The sequence below is a fragment of the Ochotona curzoniae genome, unplaced genomic scaffold (genome assembly GCF_017591425.1).
Source record: "Ochotona curzoniae isolate NIBS_2020 unplaced genomic scaffold, NIBS_Ocur_1.0 contig_1135, whole genome shotgun sequence".
In the NCBI taxonomy this organism is placed as follows: domain Eukaryota; kingdom Metazoa; phylum Chordata; class Mammalia; order Lagomorpha; family Ochotonidae; genus Ochotona; species Ochotona curzoniae.
Genome location: NW_024464962.1, coordinates 36,683 through 56,655, shown reverse-complemented (window position 1 = coordinate 56,655; position 19,973 = coordinate 36,683). Strand labels below are relative to the sequence as shown.

The 19,973-nt window shown below is 39.2% G+C and overlaps 1 protein-coding gene across 1 annotated transcript in view; it reads right to left on the bottom strand.

The window, feature by feature from the left end:
• The window catches only part of LOC121166909 (potassium channel subfamily U member 1-like), a gene marked incomplete at its 5' end in the record, with an annotated part of 80,834 nt that overhangs the window by 26,674 nt on the left and 34,187 nt on the right, over positions 1-19,973 (bottom strand). The window contains 2 exon segments of the mRNA XM_040996248.1: positions 23-119; positions 8,545-8,659. Of these exon segments, the coding sequence (XP_040852182.1) occupies positions 23-119; positions 8,545-8,659 (212 nt within the window).

Here is a 19,973-nt window from a genome sequence, read left to right as displayed (position 1 = left end):
GTGTTGATGAGAGACGACCTACCAAGATCACCTTTTCCAGAGCGACTGCTTTGCACCAGTGGAACATGCCGCTGCTGTCCAGCTGCTCATTTTCTCTCTCCACATCACTGAGATAAGTTCTAGGCAGAGAGAAGGCCAGAATTCATGTGAGAACATTTGGGGCTCCACATAACAATGCCAGGATGTCAACCTCATCATCAGAGCCTTGGCCCAAGGTAGAAACAAAACAAACAAACAAACAAACAAATAAACAAAATGTAAGGAGAGTGATGTCTGGGTTGTGAGACTCCAGAATAAGTTTTCATGAAGGGCAACAGAAGCTGAATGACCAGACCCAGTCATGGTTAAAGAACATCTTAGTACTTTGAGCTAAACCCTCTTTTTAACTTACACAATGTGTACTTTGACAACCATTATGTCTGCTCTTAACATTGCTGCCATGATTCTATGGTGGGAATCATGACTAGTTTGTGGCACTTCCATGTAGAACTGAACAGGCAGTGACAGAATCATCACCGGAGACCTCCCTATCCTTAACCTATTTTCTATTCCCAAGTCCCTTCCAGATCTTTGGCCTTAAGTCCCTATTGAAACCCCCTTACATACCAAATGCATTTTGCCCTCCTGACAGTTTCTGTCACTAGCCTCCTCACTGGAGCTTGGACCTGGCTCCATCCTGACCTAGGTCCTGACAAAAATTGTCCACATGACCATCACACACTGCTGCTAGGCACAATGCTGCTCTGCAATAATTTTAATCAAATCATTAGATGACATCTCAAAAAGCGATACAAATGCTAGGGCATACACATTTGAATTTGGGGGGAAACTGAATTATCCCTCTGGAGTCACAGAAAGTTCAGGGTTAGAGATGTCAGAGGTACATCCGGGGAATTCTAGACTCAGGCGGGAGAAGAGCCTCAGAATCCCAGGATATCTAACATAGCATCATGTGCTCCCAACCCACACTGTATTCAACAACCTTCAAAGAGTCCATGCATATCATGAAAACATCTGTGCATAGATTTCCACATTTCTTTGCTTCAAAATAAGTTATCCTTCCCATATATTTTTAAATTTCCCTTTTATTTTACTCAGTTAAATAGGCATCAACCGCATACAGCTATTCAAATCCTTGTTACATCTATCACCTGGGCCAGAGGAAAGGAAATTACCTTCTCTCCATCAGCAGCCAGGGGATTAGAGAGCCACTGGAGAATCAAGCTCACACTTCTAATCACTACTGGCACAAAGTGACTGGTAGCATTGCAGCATACATCTCATTGGGCAGAACTAGTCATATGGCTTCTGCTAACTTTATGAGGGCTGGGGAGCATGGGAAGCAATAGACAAATCCGGTGAGCATTTATTTCTGCCAGACACTGTCAGTGCTACAAATCAAAGAACTACCAAATTGTAGAGTTGGCAGCTTAATACGATGCTGAGGTTGAGACTAGCCATTTTCACAATAGCCCTTTCAGTTAGTCTCTTGTATATGGACAGTTTGATGGAGCCATTGGACTGATTTGGTTCCATGAAATTCCAATGCTGGCAGAGGTGATGAAGGGCCCCTGCATGATGCTTCAGCCTCTCTCACAGCTCGGGTCATTGTGTGCATGGGTGATTACTTGACCTGCTCTGCACATATAGCATAAACAAGAAACAAACCTGCATGATGTTGAGCTGCCAAGATCTCAGAGATTTCCATAGCACAAATCTACTGTAAAACCCTTCCCCCAAAATACTTTCCAAGGCATATTAGCAACAGAAAAAGTCCTTACGAAATGTTTCTGTTGTCAAATAAAATCAAGGGGACATGGTCCCTCTTGGAAATTCACACTGTGCTTTAGCAAAGGAAAGATTCTAAAAAGTCTCACAATAAAGACAATAAATCACATAATCCAGCATACCAGGAGCTCCTCTGGCCACAAGAGCTTTTACTTATCTGCCTCTATGCTTATTTCTTTCTTTACGTTATTCACATATTTAAAAATATCTGTCATTGTTCCCAAAACATCTTTTGGTGGCATTCTGTGCTATGTCACCAAATCCAGCCCTGGCGGTGGGCAGCTTGTGAGAGCTCTCTCCTGTGACTCTTTGCTTCACATCCTAGGAGAAGCACAACCTTTTGCTATCCAAGTTTAAGGATTAGGGTTTACCCCTTGGAGCTAAAATACCTTGTTACTTAGCACTTCGTCTGAAGATAACATGCTTAGAAAGTGGTCAGCAAATTTGTTTTCCCCAGTCACCTTCATTTCTAATTTGCTATCATAAAGTCATAGTTTCAGGCAAAATAAAGTTACTCAAAGTGAGACACAAGTATCAGACATAAGCTTGTGGGACAGGAAGAGGAACAAAGCAGGGAAAAGTTATTGGAAACACTGAGAAGGTAATTTTCTCCTCAGATCAGCCAAAGTCATGATGCAATCCTTTATCTTCTTCTGCACTTAAGGCCTGCCTATAAATTTAGTAGATTTAGTGAGCTCTTGCCCTTTATCTAACTGCAAGATATTGCAATATCTGCCTTGATGTCAGCTTGACTGAAATGTCTTATTCTTCCTGATTATTGCGCCACACATCCGGTGGTTTAAACAACCATAAATCATGAGCCTATAATCTTTGATGGTGCTGGGAATTTTGTATCTTTCAGGCAACAACTATCTTCTGTCTGGCAACTTTGTACATAGCAAAAACGTGAGGCAGTACATGTCTGTTTTGAAAAACCTGACTTATTGTTGACTTTGACCATTGCTTTTAGTCATATGGGAAAAAAATAGAGAAATCACCAAACTTGTGACTCTAAGGGAAGATTAAGTAGTCACTTTTTCCCACTGTATCCTGCTTCATTTCTTCCCTTCTAACTTTCTTTCCTCTCTCTTTTTCACACACACACGCACACACACACACACACATCTGTAAAACCTGCATATACACACCACAGTCAAATAGAAGAATCTGAGTCTAATCTAATGTCACTTTTCTGTGTTTGTTGGTTTGACATCATTTTTTTTAACCTGTTAGAGAAAAAGTTTCAAAAAGCAAATGCTGTTAGATTGTTTCTTTTCTCCTAATGAAGCAGCATCTGACAAGCCAAAGAGGATCTTGTGAACTCCAAGAAATAGTCAGGACCAATCATGGAAGGATCTCCAGAGGAAGAGGGTGCAGTCCCTTTTCTAGGCTGGGGAGATCTTTGTGGTCATTTCCTGTGCCATGAGCTGCCATCTGAGCTGCCACTCAGCAGCGTCGCCAGCCATCCCTGCTGAGTTCACCCTATTGGATAAAATGGGAGCACATCTATCATGATATCTCATGGGACATGATGCATGAAGATATTTCACCAAGTTTGAGTTGGGGATAGTTGCAGCATCATGATGTAGCCGGTAGAACTGCCACCTGTGACACTGGCATCCCAATTTTTGTCCTTGCTGCTCCATTTCTGATCCTGTTCCCTTGCAAATGATCCTGAGAAAGCAGCAGAGAATGGGCCAAGTTTTTGGGCCCCTGCCACCCATGCTTCAGCCTGGACCAGCACTGGCTTACTACACTCACCTGGAGAGCTTTTTCTCTGATTGTAGTTGTTCCCTTCAAATAAAAAATCTTAAAAAAAAAACTTTGTGGAAAAGGAAAATGAAAACATAAATTTATTTTGATGGCAAACTTTTAGAAATCCACATGTAATTTTTTATATATATAACACACATTTCCTGTGAACTTCTGAAGGATCATTCATATGACCAGGTTTTATTTTTTAAAGTTTTTTATTCCTTTTAAAGGGTCTCTCTCTCTCTCGATATATATAACAAGACATATATATATTATATATAAATATATATATATATATTTATATATATATCCTGGCCCTCTTCCTTCATCCAGAAAGGCGGAGCAGATGGAAAGAGCAAGTACCTTATCAAAAAGGTCGCTTCAACACAGCGTACCAGGGGGTCCTCATCCCCAAGTAGGTAGATGACAAACTTTAAAGGGTATCTCTCTCTCTCTCTGTATATATATACATACATGCAGAGATACAGAGAGAGAGAGAGAGAGAGAGAGAGAGAGAGAGAAATGGCTAAATCACTACCACATCCAGGGCTGGGCCAGCTGGGAGCCAGGAAACAGCAGGCTATTCAGTGTCTCCCACATGTGTACATGGCTTAGGCCATCATCTGCTGCTTTCCCAAGCACTTTATCAGTGAGCTGTGTCAGAACTGGTGCAATCAGGACATGAACTGCTACCACATGGGATGCTGGCATTGCAGGGATGGCTTAATTGGCCAGGTCACAACACTGGCTCCTAAATCTCTAAATTTATTTTGCATGAAAGCAAACATATTTTAATTCCTTACTGTATGATTTGAAGCTAAGTCAGATGTGGCCAGTAGCCAGACTGTCATCTGGAAAAACCTGTAGAACATATTTGGAAAGACAAAAATTAAAAAAAAAAATGTGCTCTTGGCCATTGAAATGTGATCCACTGCTCCACTTTGCTTGTGACTGGGGTTTCCTGGGATATAACACTTGCAAGACTTAAATTGGTCACTTCAATGCTACAAGAGAAATGCTTCTTCTGCCCATTGGAAAAGCTGGCAAGGCAGGAGGAAGAATGCATGTGAGAGAGAACACTTGAAACCCTCTCTGCCCAGATAGCCTTCTGTACTCCCGTGTTTATGAATGATCTTTGGCCATTTTCAGTGGTAGGAGCACAATTACATGGCCCCAAAGCAATGAATGCATGAGTGTAACTGGGCTTCTGGTGAGTTTTATTTTCTACCCTTCCTGGTGGATCCTGGCATGTTCTGATTTTCTGCATACACAAAGTCTTCAATAGACCATGAACCACTGTAAACTACTGACAGCAGAGATCACATTGAATAGCAAAGGATGGTATGACAGTTCCATTTGCAAACGCTGTCTTAAACTAAAGGTGGATCTAAATTCAGGTTATCATTTGAGTCAATGTAATCTTAATCTGAGTTCATGTAGGAAAGTGTAAACTATGTTCTAAGGCAAACCTCATCTGCTATGGATAGCACTTTGTTTGCCTTTAAAGCAGTGTTACAGAGGGGTTCTATCAAATCCATGTTCGCATTTTCTGTTTATAAAGTCTCCACAAAGACCTATCACTCCTCCGTCCCTCTTCGTTGCTGAAAAGTGTGAGCCAAGATCAGAGTGGTCCAGCACAGGTGAAAGCAGCAACTGGATGGTGTTTCCATTATATAAACCCAAGGCTGAGCTCACAGAGGAACGTGTCTCTGTAAAGCTTTGCTTTGTGTCTGGTAAGTACAAACTGACAGCTTTTGTGCAGAAGAGTTTCTGGGAAAACATGCATGTGGGTTTCTCAGAGCTGAAATCGTTAGAAGATGGAAGATCAAGGAGAAAGATAAAAAAAAAGATAATTTCCCTCTTTCCCACTCGTTCCCCACAGGGACCATCATTTAAATCCCTTCATATCTTATGAATCTTGTATTGGGGATTTTCTACAATGTGAGAACAAATGAGACATAACCCAGAACAGTTGACACCATTAATAAAAGCCAGTATCTGTGTCCTGGGCGGGAAAGTTTGGGGCTCAGGGTAAGCTGCATATCTGTTGAGAGCAATTTCCTCTGTCGATCTGTTCAGCATGAAGATGTATTTTGAAGTGCTCTTTCCCACATCTCCCAACACTTTACAAACACCAAATGGCAGTGTAAGCTATATATAAATACCCATGATAAAGTCCAACTTAAAACTCACGCCACCTTAGAGGTTAACAATCATAACAACAAAATAGAACTACTACAATAATATATTAAGATGACTTTTCAAAATCATATGAATTTTTTTTCTTTCTGGAATTTTCCACTGAATATTTTTGAGCCCTGATTGACTTCAACTAAAGTGGTAGAAGGCAAAATCGCCGAAACATGGTAGCTGCATGTGAGAGGATCAACAGTGTGGCTTTAGTCGTCATTCCGAGTTGTGTGGGTCAATTCAAGAACAATACATCTTGTTACTGAATTAAGAAGTGAAATTGAATTGATCCTCAATTGCAGAAATGATCTGCCCGGGTTCCTATAATGTGCTTGACCCTTTCTAGGGCTTTTAAAGCGATTTGGGGGATTCTTTAACTAAATGCATGACTGATGGAGGAGGTGTAGAGGTGGACCAGACTGCCTGCACCAATCCTACATGAAGCCCATTTCCTCCTTTATCATGAACAACGAGACAAATCACAGTGATATTTTGTGTTTGCAGCTGGGCTAAAGTAAAAAGCCAGTAAAGCAATGCTGAGAATTTCATTTCAGAATTTCCTGGGACTTTTGGTGATCTATGGCTTGCTAAGCTTTTGCAACCAGAGAGGGGACAATGTGGACAAGTACATATGAAATCACAAATGTGATTGGAGCATTTTATAGGCTATTGCATATGCTGGCTTCATAGCCTCAAGACCATTTCTGAATCTGAATGATGTTCTTGTGACAACTTTGCATGAACATAAGCATAACGTACAGAGACATACACATGCCCAATGCTAATACTCAGAAGTATGTTTTCCTGAGAAACGTGAAATATTGTTTTTCATGACATTGCCCCTCAGGCTGGCCAGAGAAGGTGCCATGTTGTCCGTGTCACAGTTTACCTAGTTCTTGCTGACCTATTCCTTCTCCAACTTTCTTTTAGAACTATCCCTGTACCTGTTGAAAGAATACTGCTTCAACCTCTGTATTTTCTGCTTTTCTGGATTTACCTTGTTTACCGAACTATTGTTTGAGGGTTGGCAACACAGTCTCTAATGTCCACAAAAGTACCTCACAATGCCTAATTAGTACACAAAAATCACCCCATGAAAACTAATTTTCCAATGATTTTTCAAAGGCAAACCAAAATAAAAATAATTTGCACTCCTAATTCTAGTGTATAGCTTTTGGTTGTTAGAAATAGTGAAGAAAAATTAGAGTTCCAGAAATTGGTTAGTGCCTTTTTTCTCATACAGTTCTTCACCCTCTCCCAGAAATAATCACAACTATATCACCATGTTTCATAAAACCCTGGAAAGGCAGAAATTAAGTACCCCCATGTTACAAAGTTCATGTACCAAGTGGTGGCTCAGACACTTGATAATCTGCCATGCTTTGTTTGGAAGGTATGGGAGAACCTCCATCAACCAGACATGTAAACCCAGAATCTTCAGTTAAATGGAAGCATGATTCTTCATATTTGAAGGGAGTTAAGCTATATTAAAAGCAAGATCAAGTACCATGGACTGATGTGTATTTACTCAACCCATTTTCATATACTTTCCTGGACATGAGGCTTGATAATTACAACAATAAGAAACATTTAGCCAGTGCTTACTGATAGCAGGATTTTACACACTGTATTTTTTGCACCCTTTTGATAACATCACCCTCTTTCTTCCACCACACAACCTCAGCCAGCCATCATTCTACTCTCCGATCCTGTGAGTGCTCTCAGAATTTTCACACATGAGTGAGATCATGTAATTTGTTTTTCTGTATCTGGATTACCTCAGTGCAGTGTCCTCCAGGTCCATCTGTGTTGTTGCAATGGCAGCATTTCCTTCTTTTAAAAGAATGAATATTAGTCCAGTGTGAGAATGTGAGTGTATATGACTCTGTGTGTGCCATTTGCTTAATCACTCATCTTTATCTGACACTGAGGTTGATTATGGGACATAAGAGCACAGTAAAATTTGAGATTCTGATTTCACTACCTTTGCATAAATACCCAGAAATGAGATTGCTACATCATGTGTGTGTTATTTTCAATGTTTTAGAAAGCTTCATACTGTCTTCTATAATGGCTGTACATCAAAATGCCTTAAATACTTAATCTCATTCCGGCATTACATAAAGGCTTCTACAAAGTATGCAATGCATTATATAATGCTAGAGCATCATGGTTATGCTCTACTGGTAATATAATGCTTACTTACACAATCACTATCCTCAATCACTGCAGATCTTCTTAGTTTATTGTATCTGCCAAACTGGAATGTTTTCAATACACACACAGTTTTTTCCCTTAAAGTTCAAAATGACAGAACTTCTGGATTCATTATTTAAAATCAAGTAAACCATTTATCCTCCATCTAAAGACTTGATAGGGGTTTAAATGTATTAAGGAGCTGAGGGAGAAAAAAAAAGGTGGAAGGGGAACAACGCATTGCTAGTGTTCTGCAGATGCAAACACTAAGACCATTTCTTCACCAATTCATTTGTAAAAGGGAATGGAAAAGACACATTTAGGAGAAGCTAAACTTAGCCCCAGCAATATTTCTGTAGGACCTAAAAGGTTATATAAGAGAATGGGTGTATAGCATTTGATTGTTATGAGTATAGATAATGTGATCAATGATGAAAGAAGCTATATTTGCTTGGCTTAACAATATGGGGGAAAGTAGATATGAATTCATTGTGCTGAGGAGCAGTCCCATTGGTTAGTATAGGAGCTGATAAAAACAAAACTGTTCTGGTATGTGTTTTATTTGCAAGAGAGTCTAAGGATACCATAGGGATCAAAGTTCTTTCAGGTTCTTACCTGCTGGCCAGGCTGCTCCAGCTGTCCATGCTTAATGGCCTCACTATTATATGATTCTGTGCTGCTGAAGCTGAGGGATTTTCTTTTATGTTGCTTTTAATTGCTTTTATTGTACCTGCAATATCATTACAAACTCAGTTAGTTGACCTGATGACCCTTCACAAAGGGTGTTAGCCAATAAGTTTGTATTCTGCAGTTATTAAAAAAAATGATAGTTACTAAGAAGAAAAAAATGGAGTAGAAATATTTTGCATACAAAAGAGCAAGTTGGGAGCCATGTTAGGCTAATCTTTTGCCAGTGCACCAGTACCCCATATAGTTCCTGGTTCAAGGCCCAGCTGCTACACTTTCAATCCAGCTCACTGCTTATGGCCTGGGAAAGCTGCAGAGGATGGCTCAGGTTCTTGGGTCCCTGCACCTATGTGGGAGACCCAGGTGAGGTTGCTGGCTCCTAGCTGCAGATAGGCACAGCTATGGCTATTGTAGCTATTTGGGGAGTGAACCAACAGATGAAAGATTGCTCTCTCTCATTTTTTTCTCTCTCATTTTCTCTGTAAAGTTACCTTTTAAATAAATAAGTTAATATTTTTACAAATAAAAGTAAATTGGTAAAATGTCAGAGAATTGTGTGTGGGGGGGAGGGTGGAGCTCTCCAAACTAACCAGCAGTAACCCAAGGAGTATTTAATAAAGTAAAGCAAACAATTTCAGTAATAACAGCATGATAACACCCATGTGGGAGACCTAGGGGAGGTTGCTGGCTCCTAGCTGCAGATAGGCACAGCTATGGCTATTGTAGCTATTTGGGGAGTGAACCAACAGATGAAAGATTGCTCTCTCTCTCTCTCTCTCATTTTCTCTGTAAAGTTACTTTTCAGGACCCGGCGCGGTGGCGCAAGTGGTTAAAGTCCTCGCCTTGCACGCCCGGGATCCCATATGGGCGCTGGTTCTAATCCCAGCAGCTCCACTTCCCTTCCAGCTCCCTGCCTGTGGCCAGGGAAAGCAGTCCAGGAGGGCCCAAAGCTTTGGGACCCTGCACCTGCGTGGGAGACCTGGAAGAGGCTCCTGGCTTCGGATCGGCCTAGCATCGGCCATTGCGCTCACTTGGGGAGTGAATCATTGGACGGAAGATCTTCCTCTCTGTCCCTCCTCTCTGTATATCCGCCTTTCCAATAAAAAAATAATAAAAATAAATCTTTAAAAAAAAGTTACCTTTCAAATAAATAATTTTTTTTACAAATAAAAATAAATTGATAAAATGTCAGAGAATTGGAGGGGGTGGCTCTCCAAACTAGCCAGCAGTAACCCAAGAAGTATTTAATAAAGTAAAGCAAACAATTTCAGTATAACAGCATGATAATTAAAACAGAAAATATGAATGATGGATTAATTTGCACTAGTACCATATCTAGCTCATCAACAAATCAGTAGTTTGAAAAATACTGTATATTCTCAGGACTAGAGAGAACATGTTCATTTGTGCGTAATGCATGCACTTTAGAGCAGAATGTAATTCTCTGCATGACATATATATATATATACACATTGCATTATGTGACACAGTTTCATAGGCTCTGGGATTCCCCCAAACCCTCCCCGTACCCTTACCCCCATGGTGGATTCCTCCACCTTGTTGCTGAATTACATTTCAGATTCAGTCAAGATTCTTTCATTGCAAGCATGTACCAAGCATAGAGTCCAGCTTCTTATTGTCCAGATAAATTCAACAGTTTCTTGGGGAGACCATCTCTGGTCTGAAGGCAGAGCTGGCAGAATATCATCCCGATCAATTTAAAGCCACAACATAACATCAACGACAATTTACAACATTATGGAATTAATTGACATGGTATTGAGTAACCAATATGCTAAAAAAAAAAAAACCACGCAGTTTCTTAACCACACCCTGTGACTACTTCATTGACATTTCAATTTTAGTTTATATACTACTGGCTTTTATACGCCTTAAAATGGCTATAGATTACTATTCAGCTGTCTCATGTATATTTTCACTTTAGTATTTAGCAGTTCATTGTGTTGAAGCATTAATTTTGCTGAACTTGGCAGAATTTAGGATAGTCTAAACTGGGTTATAACTCTTAACAACAGGTGAGGTGCAGAACAATTTTAGGAGGGGTGTGCAGAGAAATCTTTAATACCTTAGTGAGGAGTAACTAATCTTTGTGTCCTACCTGGTAAGGTATGTGTGAGTCCACGCTGACCATTTCCTGTCTGGTTCCAAGCTTTCCTTTTTATTCTCTATCTGACTCTGACTAGTCTAATTTGTGTGTGTGTGTGTGTGTGTGTGTGTGTGTGTGTGTGTGTGTTTATGGTGGAGCTGTGAAGCAATCCTGATGGTCATTGCAAGAGAGGGTGTGGATCCAAAGTTGGAACTAAGCAAGGACCAGAGAAAACTCCTCCCCCTAGTCCCGAAGGAAGTTTATTATTCTGTTTCTGCAGACCGCTCAGGGTTCCTGGCTGTTGTTCTGATGACCTTGGATCATTTAAAGGAAGGATTTGGTCTTCTTCCATCCCGTGTGGTAGATCCAAATGGCAGTGGATGACCTCAGAGTTCTCAGCCTCTGAAGGCACTCCAATTCCCCGTAGTCTCTTTGGCAGTTGGGATATAGTTCTTGGTGCAGGGTTGGGATACAAGCTTCCTCCTGTCCCCCTGCTCCACTCTGGCATTCCCCCCTTGCTCTGTGTATATGACCTCCTCTTACTAGGTTGTCAGGATTGATCTTGATTGCCCTCTGTATGTCTTTGTAGTTTTACTGTTGTCTAATGCTGATTTGAATCTGTTGTCTATAAGTTACCTTTTATGTTCCTGACAGGCTGATACTTCACGTCTTCCTCACACATTCTAAGGAGATGGAAGATTTCTCTGCCCTCCCACCCCATTTCCAAGTAGCATAGTGTTTTAAAGGTATATTGGGTTTTACAATTTTTTGATGTAGATCATAAGCACTCTGATTCACATTGATTGTGGGTTCATTGGTTGTTTCCATGTCTTCGGTATTGTAGATTATGCTACTGTAATATATGGTTACTCCTCCTAGGAATATACCCAATCTGCATGTGAGAAGGGGGATCTGGTGACAGATTCTAAGTCAGTTATTTGAAGTGTGCTCACAGATCTAAAGGAAATCATGTTGAGAAAATAAAAGGGAAAACTGAAAGGATTATAAGAGTGTTATCTACCAAAACGGAAACTATGTTATGGAGTGTCTGTTATATGTTATGAAGTGCCTGTTATACATTATGGAGTGTCTGTGAACAGTATGATAATTAAAATAGAAAAGAGTGCAGCAACTCAAGATGAGATTAATCCATGTAAAAGAAAGTGTCAACAAAGTGAAAGGTAAGTGAATGAAAAGTATCCAATCTGAGAGACAAAAGAAAGATTAAATAAGAACAGAATCTAACAGATCTCTTGGATAACTGGGATATTGTCAAATGAACCAACATATCTAATGAAAGCCCCCAAAAAAGGAAAAAGAAAAATGAGTAGAAACAACATTGTAGAAAATAATTATCTGAAGTTTCCTTAAATTAGATGAATACACACTAACCTTACGCAGCCAGGAATTGCACTGATCACAAGTGAAATATTGATATCCACCTTCCTGGACATATTGTAATGAAGTTGGTTTAATCCAAAGATACAGAGTCTTGAAAGCAACAAGTGAAGTGACTCACCATGTACACAAGGTTCTCAATATGACATAGAGCTGACCTATTATCAGACACAATGGAAGTGGGAAAGCAGGATGCTGGTGTATGGGGCAGGTGGGTTAGAGCTGATGAAGAATCATTGGCTGGGGTGAAGCACAGAGGGCAGATTGCAGGAAAGGTTGGAGGAAGGGGTGATGGTGGAGGGGTGCCTAGATACCTTTAGGCACAGTGGAGTGATGGAGACAGTAGAGCAGTATTGCAGTGACCAGATGACCCAGCAGCAGCTGGCAAGTGACAACCCAAGGTCCACTGGCAGCTGGAGCTCTGGAGACAGCCAATTGTGTGTGTGTGGTTGGGGTAGGGAGCTTCACCAGGGGCTCAGGATATGAAAACAGTTAGGGAATCGCCAAATTTTCTAATTTGTTTGACCCAGCCACAAGCAGAGATGAAGCAGTGGACTCCAATAGGCTGTGCAGGCACAGGGCAAATATTACTGTACAGACCCACAACAGTGCTGTATCTGGCACTGTTTTGTGTAGTGGGGCAAAACTTGTGGGACTGGAGAGACAGCCAAGAACAGGCTTATTTCTAGCTCAGCAGATTACACTGATCACACAAGGAACGCAGTGCCAACTTTGCATCCTGCAGGTTCAACACAAAGTGGGTCCATGTGGCTCCCAGATCTAACAACCAGCAGATCCAGAACTCCACCAGTGCCACATTGGGTGTCATTTTGTGTAGTGGGGCAAAGGCTATGGGACTGGAGGAAGAACAGTGAGCTTTGCATGCACTGAACAAGGAGTGATCAGGCATCATTTTGTGCACAGGACCAAAGGCTGTGGGACTGGAGAGACCATGATGAGCTACACATACACTAGAGTAGGAGCGAGTTCACTTCCAGCTCAGTGTTTTGTAGTGCTTCTCCAGAGGAAACAGCTCCGATGTGGCATTCCACAAGTTCTACCCAAAATAGGTCTGGGTGGCCCCTACAAACCCATTGGTACCATGTCAGGAATCATTTTGTGTAGTGTGACAAAGGCTGTGGGACTATTGGGACAGCAGTTAACAGCAAAAAAAAAAATCATTTCAGACTCAGTGCATTACCCTGATTTTCCACAGAAGATCATACTGACATAATACCTTGCAAATTCCAACCAAGAGAGATGCACATGTCCCTCAGATATAACAGCCAGCAGGTTTGGGCAAGATCAGCACTACAGAAAACCCAGTTATTTACAACAGCAGATGTTCCCCTGATCCTGGGCACTGCTTGAACTGGAAGTGGGGGAAAGACTGTATAGACAATGATGTGGTCACAGCACAGGATTATGCACAGTGCATAGTGGTGATCCACAAACTGGGGCTATGGAGGGAGTCTGTGGTGGAAGCATAGCACAAAAGCCCAGCCCTGAACCTCACTAGAGGGAGTGGCACAAATGACTACAAACAAAGAGCCAGGTACCAAGCACAATCAATAACATTAACCTGTAGACCAGCGGGTAAGAGAGTGCAGAAATCCGCCCCAAGGAGAAGAATATTTCAGCCAGAAGTACAATGACCAAGAGCAAAAGCACAGACAGAGGCATAATTAAAAGTACTGAAGACTCCCCTGCAAAGGAGCAAAAGCCTTTGCCAACCTCAGTGTTAATAGGGGAAACAGATTTCAGAAAACTAATTATAAAGTTTTTTTTACAATGAGAAGCACATACAGGATTTCAAGGAATTTAAAGAATAAGACATACAGGGACTAGCAACACTGAAGCAAAATTGAGCTATATTGTGGGGAATGAAGGACATAATATAGCAAATTAAAAACTCAGTGGAAAGTCTCAATAAAAGAATGAATGAGGCAGAAGAAAGAATCTCAAATTGGAAGACATTTCTTGTCAAAATGGAGAAACAATCAAAAAGCTAGAAGAGCTGGGTCAAGCTAAAAAAAGTATTCAAGATTTAAGAGACGCTATTAAAAGGCCAAATATAAGAGTTATGGGAGATCCAGAAGGCACAGAAAGAGAAGCTAGGTTTAAACCTGTAACCTATAACATTGACTGAGATTGAATCAATAATTAAAGCCCTCTCAACCAAGAAAGGTCCTAGATCAGACGGGTTTACTCTTGCATTCTACCTAATGGTTCAAGAGGAATTTACCCCAACTCTCTACACGCTTTTCTCAACAACAGAAACGGAGAGAATACTTCCAAAAATCTTTCTATGAAGCTAACATCACCTTAATACTAAAGCCAGAGGGAGAAACAACAAAAAAACAGAACTATAAACCAATATCCTTGATGAACATAGATGCAAAGATCCTCAACAAAATACTAGCCAGCAGGATCCAACAGCACATCAGGGAGATTATTCACTCAGACCAGGTATTCATCTCAGGCATGCAGAGATGGTTCAACATTTGCAAATCAATGAATCTGATACATCACATTAACAAATTGAAAAATAAAAATCATATTATCATCTCAATAGGTGCAGAGAAGGCATTTGATAAAATGAAACACCACTTCATGCTGAAAATGCTAAGCAAGATAGGCATAGAAGGAACATACTACACCCCATCAAAGCAATTTACAAAAACCCAATGCAGCATCATACTAATGGGGAAATATTGGAATCCTTCCCATTAAAATCTGTAACTAAACAGGGGCATTCAATGTCACCACTACTCTATAATATAGTATTAGAAGTCATTGCCACAGCTACTAAGCAAGACAAAGGAATTAAAGGAATCTAAATTGGAAATGAAGAACTGAAATTATCTCTATTTGCAGATGGCATGATTATCTACAGAGGAGAGGCAAAAGAGTCAGTCAAGAGATTACTGGATCTCATAAGAGGTTTTGGCAGAGTAGCAGGATACAAAAATAAGAAACACAAATCAATGGCACTAGTGTATACTAATAATTCCATGGGTGAGAAAGAAATTGTAAGTGTAGTCACTTTTGAAATAGCATAGAGGAATTTAAATACCTAGGAATTGAGCTAACTAGGTGCAAGACCTTTATGGTGAAAAATGTAAAACATTAAAAAGGATTTAAAAGAACACATTGAAACAAGGAGAAACGTACCATGTTTCTGGAGTGGCAGGATCAACATCATCAAAATGAACATATCACCAAAAGTAATATACAGATTTAATGCAATCCCAATCAAAATCCCAACATCATCCTTCTCAGAAATAGAAAAGATGATACAAAAGTTCATCTGGAATCACAAAAGATCACGAATAGCCAAAGCTATCCTGAAAAATAGAAATCAAGCTGGACGAATCACAATTCCAGACCTCAAGACATAATATAGAGAAGTGGTTCTCAAAACAGTCTGAGACTGGCACAGAAACAGAGAAGATCAATGGAACAGGATAGGAACACTACAAGGGAGCCCGCACATGTGTAGCCAACTAATCTTTGACAAGAAAACTGAAAATAAGCCAGGCAAAACGCCTGGTCTATTCAACAAATGCTGTTGGTACAACTGGATAGCACCTGGCAGAATTAAGAAGCAAGACCCACATCAGTCACATTATACGAAAATCAGCTCAAAATGGATCAAGGACCTAAATCTACACTCAGACACCATCAAACTATTAAAGGGAAACAGAGTAGGCACACTCCAAGATTAGGAACAGTGCAAGACTTCTTTAAAAAGATGCCAAAGCACAGGCAAACAAAGCCAAAATGAACAAATGGGACTACATCAAATAAGAAGCTTCTGTACACAAAGGAAAATGATCAATAAAGTGAAGAAAATTCAAGAGAATGGGAGAAAATGTTTGCACACTACACAGATGATAGGGGAGTAATATCCAGGATTTACAAAGAGTGTCAAAAATACAGGGACAGTTAAAAAAGAAAAACTGTTAAAACTGGACTAAGGAAATGAACAGACCTCTTTTCTTTCTTTTTTTTTTTTTTAAGGAAAGAATTCAAATGGCTAACAGATATGTGAAAAGATGCTCAGGCACACTAGCCGTCAGAGAGCTACAAACAAAAACCACAATGAGGTACTACCTAACTCCAGTGAGACTGACCTACGTTCAAAATTCTACTAACAACACCTGCTGGCATGGATATGTGGAGAAAGGCACCCTCCTTCACTGCTGATTGGTGTGCAGGATAGTACAACCAGTGTGAAAATCAATAGTGCTTGGAGAATTGCAAATAAGACTGTCATATGAACCAACTACCCACTCCTAGGAATATACCCAAAAGAAATGAAAACTGTTTATGAGAAAGGTATCAATAATCTTATATTTACCACAGCACAATCTATGATAGCAAAACGATCAAAACAATCCAGATGCCCATTCAAAGAGGGGTGGTTAAAAAAACTGTGCTACATCTACTCCATGGAATGTTATTCAGCTATTGAGAAGAATGAAAGCATACTATTTACAAATAGGTGGTCCCAACTACAGACCCTTATGCTCAGTGAAATGAATCAATCACAAAAGAACAAATACCATATGTTCTCTCTATGATAAGGAAACCAGCATGGAATGTGTAACTTCAATCATCTGATCCATACTGGGTTTTTTTTTCCTGCATCCCATGTGTTTTAATGTTTTTTATTTCAGTTTCATTTATCCAGATTCTTCTCTTTTCTTGTTGAATTCATTGCTGGCTCATAGGTTACACAGTGGCATCATTATCATTTTTCCCAAGAGACTTTTGCATTTCCTTTTTGTCACCCATAAGTTGGTTACTTAGTGGTGCAATATTTTCAACTCCATGGTGCTGTAATTTTGTTTTTGTTGTTATTGTTTTTATTGTTCTAATTCATACCAATTGTTGACCTTATTTTGAGGTTTCTCATTTATGGGAATGTATAATGATAGAATAATAGAGACTGCCACATGCAGATGTGAGAATACAATGCAATATATATTCCTGATTCCAAATCAATCATGGACTCCCAATGAAACTGTTGGACATGATTGTACAATATGATACTGACTGCCTGACATTGTCTGTACCAACAATGTTGGGGCACACTTAAATAACAGACTGATGGAATCATGACTCCTATAAAGGACTAATACTATTGTAGCAATGTGGGAAAAATCTGTTGGGGTATGGTATTTTTCTTGGGGGGGGAACCCCAGTCTCTATGAAACTGTACCACAAAACTCAAAAATTCAAAATAAAACTTTAGCGAAAGAAAGAAAGAAAGAAAGAAAGAAAGAAAGAAAGAAAGAAAGAAAGAAAGAGAAAGAAAGAAAGAAAGAAAAGAAAGAAAGAAAGAAAGAAAGAGAAAGAATGAATTTAGGACTAGAAGGAAACTTTTCCCACTCCACATTTCCAGGAAAAAAGACTCAAAACAAACCTCACAGCTAATATCAGCCCTAAAGGCTGAAGGATTTTTCCTTGTGGTCAGGAAGAAAACAATAGTAAAGGTTATCTGATTTCTAGTCTGCAATGTACTACAAGTTTTTCCATAGCAATTAGATACAAAGGGAAATGGAAAGCAATCAAGAAATCTAATAGAACTAATCAACAGATGTAACAAGGTTGCATAATACAAGATCAATATACAAAAACCAATTTAATTTAATTTGTGCTTCATAGTGTCAAAAAACATGGCAAACTGTAGCAATCAAGAGAGTATGCTTCTGGCATAGGGCTAGAAAGATGAATTAATAAAACAGAATTAAGAATCCAGAATCCTATGCATTTATTATAAACTACATTAAAACATTGTATTATTTATTTGATAGGAGAGAGAGAGAAAGAATTTCCCATCTGCTGGATCACTCCCCGGATGTCTACAACACCTAGGATGAGGTTATACAATAGACAGAAACAAGGAACTTTATCTGGGTCTCCCACAGAATGACAATCACTCAGGTGCTTGAGTCATACCCCTTGACTGCTTCCATGGTGTGATGTGCATGAGCAAAAAGCTGGAATTGGGAACCAAAAGGTACTCAGACTCAGGGACTCCAATGCAGAATGTAGGTGTTCCATGGGGCAGCTTGTTATACCAAATGCTAACTCCCTATATAGTCACACTTTCAAAAATGCCATTAAATCCTTTGATAACAAATATATCAACTCAAATTGAATTACAGATCTACATGAAAAGGCCAAAATATGATATTCTGAGAATAAAATACTGAAATAAATCATCATGATTTAATGTTGCTCAAGCTGTTATTAGATATTCCCTAAAAGCACAAATGAAAAAACAAAAAAAAAGTCATTAGATTTTATCAGAATTAAAATGTTGTGTTTTAAAGAATAAGAAAGAAGTGAAAATAAATCACAGAATAAAAGAAATAAAATGTTTGCCAATCACATGATTTTAAAGACATTTGTATTTAGAAATCATGAAGGTCTTATATATTTCAATAATACAAGGAATAGAATTAAATTAAAAGAGAGGGACTAAGTGAGCATTATTTTTCAAGGATAATATGTAAATGGTATGTAGGATCCTCAGGAAGAAATTTAAATATCTGAATATAAAGAAAATTCATATCAAATTATAAACCACTTAATAGCCATTAAAATATCTATTAATTTTAAAAATGCAAAATAATGGGACTCTAGAGAAATCAACATGCAGAGAGAAATTTTCATGCACAAAGTAACTCAAGTGCTTTGCTTTTTGGAATGTGAAACAGCTTAGCAACTGTGCAAGCAGCCCACTGGTTTCTTACCAAATAGGAAAATATAATTAATGTTAGTTACATTTCTGGTTATATAGACATAAAATAAGTTGAAAGCAGAAACTTATACAAAACATCTAAGCACCAGTCTTCATAACAGCATTCTGTGTAATAAATATTTATCATTGATAAATGGGCAACCAAAATGACATGGGTTGCACAGAAATGCACATGTATAAATAATAAAATATTTTTGAGCCTTGAAAAATAGGATATTGACACATGCATAAAAGGAGTCATGGAACTGAGGTCATATACTATACATCTCTTTTTGAAAAAACGACCAAAAAAAAGGCACATTTACATGAGCTGTTTCCAAGTTTGTAAATAGTATAGAATACGGTATTGTCTACTATTGAGCATGGGCTTTTATCAGAATTAAGTTTGAGAATTCTTTGTATTAATCATTGCATGATTCCATTCATACACTAAAACTCACTGAATTATAGATATTCAATGGATATAGCATTTAATTTCATGGTATTTTAACTATATCTCAACAAGGCTGTTATTAATAATAATGATAGTGAACCTAGACCCTAAATACAAGTAGAACAACATCATCAACAACAACAACAAAAACAAAAACTGCTGGTACAAAACGGGGAGTTTCAGGATACCTCCAGACTGGAGGCTGTGACAGTGGGGATGGATTCCATGAACACATGACAGAAGGGGACTTAAGCTAAGAAGAACAGTTTCATTAATTGTTAATGTAGAGGTCCCAGAAGGGAACAGGCTACAGGGTTGAGGAACACCTGCTGTAAGAGGGATCAGGGAAGACTTGCTGCCCATTGCCCAGAATGCCAAGTAAATTCACTGCTCTCTGTGTAAGTAGCATGCTGGGGAGCAGAGGAGGGTCAGAGGTCTCATCATAGGAATAGATCTGGCAAGAAATTCAAATGCTTAAGTTATGAAGATTAAATTCTGAAACACTGAGGTTTTTCTCAAAGAAATCTGAATGCACCTGGAAGAGATTAAGTTTTAAGACAGAAGGGACTAAATCATCATAAATGCTTGAGATTAATGTTCCTTTTCGCACTGTTATAGAAATGGTTGTTCTAAGCCATTGAGTT